Source organism: Brassica napus (assembly GCF_020379485.1).
Source record: "Brassica napus cultivar Da-Ae chromosome A4 unlocalized genomic scaffold, Da-Ae chrA04_Random_13, whole genome shotgun sequence".
Classification (NCBI taxonomy): domain Eukaryota; kingdom Viridiplantae; phylum Streptophyta; class Magnoliopsida; order Brassicales; family Brassicaceae; genus Brassica; species Brassica napus.
Window position 1 is genome coordinate 20,495 of NW_026013988.1, and position 8,166 is coordinate 28,660.

At 30.1% G+C, this 8,166-nt stretch overlaps 2 protein-coding genes across 2 annotated transcripts; both read right to left on the minus strand.

The window, feature by feature from the left end:
- Positions 1 to 2,624: 2,624 nt before the first annotated feature.
- On the minus strand, positions 2,625 to 3,485 carry LOC125594180 (putative aquaporin NIP4-1). The gene is made up of 3 exons (XM_048770488.1): positions 3,291 to 3,485; positions 2,995 to 3,056; positions 2,625 to 2,887 (listed from the first exon to the last, which is right to left on the minus strand). The coding sequence occupies exons 1-3, from the start codon at positions 3,423 to 3,425 to the stop codon at positions 2,653 to 2,655; spliced, it is 432 nt and encodes a 143-aa protein (XP_048626445.1). The 5' UTR covers positions 3,426 to 3,485; the 3' UTR covers positions 2,625 to 2,652.
- LOC125594178 (putative aquaporin NIP4-1) lies at positions 3,473 to 4,110 on the minus strand. The gene is made up of 3 exons (XM_048770487.1): positions 3,979 to 4,110; positions 3,648 to 3,871; positions 3,473 to 3,488 (listed from the first exon to the last, which is right to left on the minus strand). The coding sequence occupies exons 1-3, from the start codon at positions 4,108 to 4,110 to the stop codon at positions 3,473 to 3,475; spliced, it is 372 nt and encodes a 123-aa protein (XP_048626444.1).
- Positions 4,111 to 8,166: the final 4,056 nt, after the last annotated feature.

Genomic DNA, 8,166 nt, shown 5'->3' on the forward strand with positions numbered 1-8,166 from the left:
GATAGATTAATAAGAAAGACATGAGACAAAACTGAAAAATTCATATAAAGTTTGGTGTTTTCAAGTCAAAGAAATTAGAGTGGTTTGGAGTGTTTTAGTTTGGGAAAAAAGTAAGAACTTTATACAACAAGAAGTTACCAAATGAAGAAAATTCAGACATAAAAACTTACCAAAACGCTCAGATCTATTATGAAAGGGAGACTTCGTCAGAAGACTTCCAGGAAGTCCAGAAGACTTCCAGGAAGCTGGAAGTCGTCTGGAAGACTTCCTCGAAGTCGTCTGGACTTCATGGAAGTCATCTGGACTTCAAATCCAGATCTGAAAAACATGCATATCCAAAAACGTTGAAATGACTTAAAAATAGAGAAAATGAGTGGAAGATTAGATAAATCTACCTTTATAGAACACACAAAAATACATATCTAAAATTAATAGATCTACCTTTAAATTAGTGGAAGATGAGTACCATGTGATTAAAAACCTGCAAAAGAGATAGATTAGTAAGAAATACATGAGACAAAACTTAAAAATTCATATAAAGTTTGGTGTTTTCAAGTCAAAGAGATTAGAGAGAAGTTGAAGAGTTTTAGAATGATGAACATTACATTTTTGTTGCAGCCATTTGAGAGGAGCAGAGAGAATGTGTAAATTTTTCTTATATAGGGAGACAAAAAATCCAATTAGGTTAAATATTTTTGATTCAGACGACTTCCTAGACGACTTACTTGTAAGTCTTCTAGAGGAGTTTAATATTTTTAGCGGGAAATTAAAATATTTTTAGCGGAAAACTAAAATAGAAGACTTTCCAATTAAATTATTCAAGCGGAAAATAATTTTTTTTTAATTTTAGGCGGGAATATTTGGACGACTTACATGTAAGTTGTCTGTTTTAATTTCTTCACCAGACGACTGAAATGTAAGACGTCTAGACCCTAAACATAACCTCTAAACTTAATTAACTAACTAAACACTTCATAAAATCAAATTAAACTTCAAAAGTGTTTACTATATACAAAAATAAACACGTATAGGTAAAAAAATATTTTTCAAAAAACATTCAAGCTTTCCAAAATCTAACCCTAAGAATACATACAATACTACAACATATGTTGTCAAACCCTAGACCAAAGAATACCATGATTCACTACCTACACTCATCTATGTTGAAAACAATTCAATTTTGTTATATTTTAATTTATATCACTTAAAATTGTTTATAATTACATGATATTAATTTTTCGCTTATCAAAATATTTTTTTTAAAAATTTATAAATTATTTTTAAGATCAGCTACACCAGAAGACTTACTTTGAAGTTGTCCAGACGACTTCCAACATCTCAGACGACTTACTAGGGCTATATTTGTAAAAATAGCTTCTTTTTTTTTGTTTGGTCACAAAGGGCTGGACTGTAATTTCACAAGGCTTTTAGGTTAGTTTTGCATTTGATTCAAGTTTGAGTATAAGTTTGGGATTAAAGTCAAGTAGTGGATTAGTTTTGGCAAATTCCCCTATATAAATCTTATCTATTAAAACATTATATATCTTCTTATAAATGGGCCAAAAATAGGGTGGGCAAAAAATCTGAACCATACCGACCCCAAACTCAAACCGATCTAAACCAAACCAAAATATATGTCCAAACCATTTGGTTAAAGGTTTTATCAATCCAAATGGTTTGGTTTTGTTCAAAAAAAAACAAGTGGTTATTGAATTATATTAACTAATTATATTATAATATTAAAATTTAAGATATTTCTTTACATTCTTACCATAAAAAAATTAAGATATTTAACCATCTAACCTAAACAACTATTTTTTATACATTTTACTTATAAATAAATAGAAGAAATACATTAACAATAAAATAGAAATATAAATATCATAAACTATCACCAAAACAAAAAAAAACTACTTGTGTTATATATATATATATATGTTTATCATAAACGATGACCAAAACAGAAATATTACTATGCAATAGCTTATAAGTTAGTTTCTTATGTACGATTGTTTATATGGTTAGTTTGGAAAAAAACGATGTGTTTTATATTTCTTTATAATATTAGATTTGAATTTACATAACGATTATTGTTTTGACGAATATAAGTAATGATCTTTGGAGTATATTTTATGTTTTGTATACATGTTTTTTCAGATTATTCGAAATTTGAAATGCACGGATGTTTATCATAAACTATGACCAAAACAGAAAAATTACTATGCAATAACTTATAAGTTAGTTTCTTATGTACGATTGTTTATATGGTTAATTTTTTAAAAAACATAAGATTTGTTTATATTTCCTTATAATATTAGATTTGACTTTAGATAACGATTATTGTTTTGACGAATATAAGTAATGATCTTAAGAGTATATTTTATGCTTTGTATACATGTATTTTCAGATTATTCGAAATTTGAAATGCACGGATCAAGATTCTTAAAATATACATTAATGGCTTACTTCCAATCTTATAGGAAAGTAGTTATTATAGTCAATAATATATGAGATGAATTAGTAATGATGACAAAATGTTATTAAGAAATAAATAAAATATGACTTTTTCGTAATGGTTCATTTTTTAAAATATCACATATGAATCAAGATTGTGAATTCTGTTTTAATATATGACCAAGAGAGTACAAAATATTAGCTTTTAGAAGTAGAAGTTTTGTGTTTTGGAGAAGCAGAACGGAGAAAAGAACCGTTCCTAGTAAGCTCTTTAAGTGGCTTATCCGTAAATCTTATAAGGTTATAAACAAAACCTCCGGCCATAATTCCGACAAGAGGACCAACAATGTAAATCCAAAGTCCATCATACACTCCCATCACTATCGCTGGTCCTAGACTTCTTGCTGGATTCATCGATGCTCCCGAAACCGGTCTAACATTTTTCATATTAAAATAGTAATAATAAAAACCCAAACCATGATTTCTAGTCATATATGATTCTTGTTGCTTGAAAATGAAAAATAAAGAGAAAATGTTTACCCAGCCACGAAGACGTTCAACATTATAGTCATCCCCACCGCAATTCCAGCTAATTCTCCGACCTATAAAAGAAATTTAAGAACAATCCAACAACATAAGAGTGTATATTTGCATATTGTTTTCCTTATGATTTGTTTCTATGGCAATATATTAAAAATGCACTAGTGACTTCAAATGAGACAACTTGTTCTTAATTGTAGAACAAATTGCTATAAAATAATACTGATCATGTTAAGAAAATATACAATGACTAGTGCCAATATCTAACTGTTTATGATGATATAGAAAATACTAACCGCTCGATTATCAGTGGCAACGCCGGAGATAACAAACATAAGGAGGAATGAGATAATGATCTCAGCAGCGAGCGCTTGTGCCGCTGAATCAGACGGAATTGTTCCAAAGTAAGCTGCTGGTGTCACATGGAACATTAGTTTCAGTGTCAAACTCCCTAGTAACGATCCCGTAAGTTGTGCACCTATATACAATGGTACCTGTCCAAATCATTGTACAATCATATTCATGATTCAATACCTAATATAGTATTTACTAGGAATATAATTGTTGCATTTGTTTGAACATGTAATGTGTTTATGTTTGATTAACTTAAAAACAACCAAAAAACATTTAAAGAAGAGATGGAGAGTAAATACCTGATACCAGGGGAACCGCCGGAACACGGCAAAATGAGGGTCACGGCAGGATTAAAATGGGCACCGGAAATGTGACCTGTAGAGTAAATCATGACCATAACAATGAGACCCCAAGTAACACATATCCCTGGAAATGTCACTGTTCCACCGTACAACACATTCACTACCACCACCCCACATCCAGCGAATATTAAGAAATACGTCCCAATCATCTCTGCTATCAACTGTAAACAGTATTGAAAGAACATAAAATAATTTGTTAAATATATTAATTAAATCATAACTATGAAAATGAAACAGAATAAAATTTTGTTGGTTTATGTGTATTTACCTTCTGAGTGAGGCAAACAGTGGTAGGAGAAGTACAAATGACTGTTTCGATTCCTCGATGGCAATCTTTGCCTTTGCCTTTCTCAATTTTTGATATTTCCTCTTCTTCAATTTTTTCAACATGCGAAGTCATTTTGAATAAAGTTCAAATTAAATGTTGCAAATTTTGTTTTGTTTTGTTTTGACTTTTGAGTGGGTATTTTTTATTTTGGGAAAATGGAAAACGAATGTCTCGTGGTTAAGAGAATTTGATGTACCAGATGATGAAAATAGGATGAGACTTTAACGTTATGTAGAGATAGGTGAAAACAAAAGCTGACAAAGAAAAAAGAGACAGGCAAATTTTTTTTACCTATCATTGGTACTAATTAATGAGTCACAGATTTTGAGTTCCAAATTTCTTGGCGTCATTGTCATTCTACAATGGCTACTTACACGATGCTTTAAATGTCTACGTTGACAAAAAAAGTTTTTATATAAACAATATATATATACAGATATGCAGAAAGTATATTTAGATATATAGACAAAGACCCTCTCGAACTTGTCAGATATATATGCAGAGAATGAGTGCCAAAATTGGTTCAATGCAAATGAGACAATATCTTAAACTCCACAAGTACAATCTATTGATGAACCACAAGTCTTAAGTTTGTGTAATATTTGTATGATGGATGGTTCATTGACCTCTACAGAGCAATACACTAGTGTGGATGAGTTTGAAAGGGTAGTATGGGGAAGATCCAACTAATGGAGACGCAAAATCTAAGAAGGCGAGAAGATTCGTTGCACACAGAAATAGAAACATTGAAATGGGCTATGGAAAACATGCTACAACACTCGACGTGTCAAAAGTTTGGGACGAGTTGCAAGAGCTGATTGCAATGATAAAAGAATCACAAGTTTGGCCAAGTTTCTCAAAGAGCTGCAGGTGATTTAGAATCATCAGATATGCTTTCCGGAATTCAAGATTCCCTACATTCCAAGGGAGCAAAACGAAATTGTTGTCAAGTGATTTGTTACATTGATTGTTCTATTTCGATTTGGTTACCAAAACTAACTCAAATTTGAGTAACAGAATAGCCGTTTGATATCATAAAAAATAAACAATATATTTACAAGGTTGGCCCTGAAATTTTGGAACTTTGAAACAAAATAAAAACCAATATGCTACACAACAAAGAAATACTAATAAAAACAAACTTATAGAAATACTTTCAAACACAAAGTGATAAAACCATTGATAAACAAAAATTTTCTCACAAAAAAAAATCCGAATGTCCAACTCTTTGAGTTAGGTACTTGGTTTTATGGACATTTTTAAAAAAATTTACTAGGCCACTATTTATTATGTTGTTTAATCCATTTAAGTTCGTCTAAATTAATAAACAACAAAACTATATGGGCTTTATATGATGACAAAAAAATTTATACGTATATAATCTATTTGGAATTATAATTTTTATGGAAGCATGGCCCAGCTCTGAATATTTTATATATAATGAAGGGTTTACTCTTTCCTGGTGATGCCACGTAGGCGGACACCTATAAAGAAGGTTTATTCTCTCCTGGTGATACTACGTAAGCGGACACCCATCCCTTATATATTAAAATAGGAACATTATTAATAATAAACCTTGTCTTCATGTGTGATTTACAAGAGTGACATTTACACGTGGCAGTTCTACAATCAATCTCAGCCCTTTTATCTAATAAGGATTAGTTTACTAGATTAATTACATGAATTGTCATTGATCATATTAATTAGTTTCGAATATATTGTATACTATTGTATGTTACGAATCATTTATGGTATATTCATATATTTGCTAATAAATTACGTTTCACAATATAACAATTGTTTTCTTCAAATTTTAAATATATTTGCATTATAAATTCCAAATATACTAAGTTATGTATATAAATTTTCATATTAAGAATAATATATGTCATCAAAAAGATAGTCAAACAACTTTTAAATGTTCGCAAAGTATACATTTTTATTATGTCCATGTATTTACGATTTTGATTATAGTTTTAATTTTATCAATACCCATGTTGTATATAATCAACATTTCAAATAGTTTTTAAATTACAATAGTTTTTATATGGATACATGTTAGATAATATTTTATATGAATATATGAATAAGAAATCAATAATGAACGGAAACTAATATTAAAAACATTTTAATAATCAATATTTCAAATATTCCATTAAAAAAATCACTTTCAACATGGATGATTGGAAAGTGAATATTTGAAATTGTAATCACTAATTCTAATCACACATTTAACAAAGGCAATGCGCCAATCATAATATTAGATAATCTTTGTTTTGATTTTTTTTAATGGTTTTGGCAATGTTTTTTTCTATATGTTTTAAAAAATTGTTTATCTTTTCTATTATGAGTAACAGAAGACAAACTGATCTAAATTTGCTTTATTCATTACTCAAACAGTTATACTACTTAGTAAGTGTATAGCTAAAGTTTGCGTGTGCAAGTATTGTTTGCTCTCTATTATAAAGTCCATTAATGTAAAATCGAGACTGATCTCCAATTTAATTCAAAAAAGAAATCCATATAGATGCTCAGTCAATCTCTTAATTTAAGCACTTTGACTTTGTAATTAGGAAATCATCATAAATGGTGATAGATAATTATGAGTCAATTTAAAAATTTGAAATGATTAAGTTTATGGTGAAATATCATGATTAATATATTGTTTCATTTTTTTTCCTTACATATAATACTTTCCAAAAATTGAAATTTGGAAAAGGAGAAATCAAGGATTTTATGATTGAATTATGCTGTCATTTCACCAAAATAAATACGTTTAAACATCATATTTTGTGACTATATATATCATACTAAGCTAAGAGTTTAGGCATCACATGAACAATGTGTGTTAAACCACTTAGTTAAAGAGCTCGATATATTACCATTAGTTTAATTATTTACTTTTAACATGGATAGCTCACTTCATTTGAAAGTCAATATTCAATTTTTTAATCCATTTACTCAATGCAAAAGGTTTCAAATTGTCATTTCATCATTTATTTTATATTAATATTTGCTTATTCTTATTGATTTACTTGCATGATAAAATATTTCAATTAAACATAACAGAATTTATATTGACATACTAAATTTTGTTTAAACCCATATTTTATAACATGTAATATTTCGTTCTATAACTTTAATATCGATATATTCAAAGTGATTATATTTTAAATCTATTCACCCTGCGCAAGGCGCAGGTTATCACCTTGTATAATTTTATATATAAAGAAGGGTTTACTCCCTCTTGGTGATGCCACGTAGGCGGACACCTAGATAATTCATTATATCTCAAGGCGACACGTGTCCCTTGGGTTTCGTATGGTTTTCTCCGCCACTCCAGAACCTAAGCCCAGTCTATTAATGGCAAACTTATTCTTCCAGAGAGCAACGACTGCTAGGGTTCACCGTATTCTTCTCTCTTTGTTATCTAAACCGATGTTCGAGTACCCGGGAGAGTTCGGTGAGATGAATCTTTATGGCGAGTCTCTGGATCGAGAAGATTTCGTGACGTTCTGTCTGAGTCTCTTCTTTCTAACCGTTACGAGATGCGTTGATTGAATGGTGTTGATGACGTTATTTACTCCCATCAACCAAGTCCAATTAAAGATTCTTCATTCAATTCATCTTCTACACAAGCGGTGGAAATCCAGCTATATAAATGTGAGCCTTCATCGTTGAACATCATCCTCACAAAAACTTTTTCCGAAGAAAATTTGAGTTAAGATTTTTTTTTCTTTATTAATTTAGAAAGCTTAAGTTAGATGATTTTTGTTTTGTTTATTGATTTAGCAAGCTTGAGTTTAGATCATGTTAGATGATTTTGTTTTCGTTTAATGATTTTGTTTTCGTTTGTTGGTATGATGTGGTAGGGAGCAGAGTTTGATGATATTCAGCAGATGAGGAATACTCATGATTATTTCATTAAGTTTGTTGGAAGCATGGCATCGACTTTTTTGGACATAAAGACGTAGCGTGCAGTTCAACTGATACTCTCAAGTGGTGTGCATAACCATTCATGAGGGCATCAACTTAGAGGAGACATGAATGTATAGTTACCAACTATAGTTGGGGATCCCAGCTTTGTTCAATACCAATTCCTAAGGTACTGGTTCACTTGTAAATTAA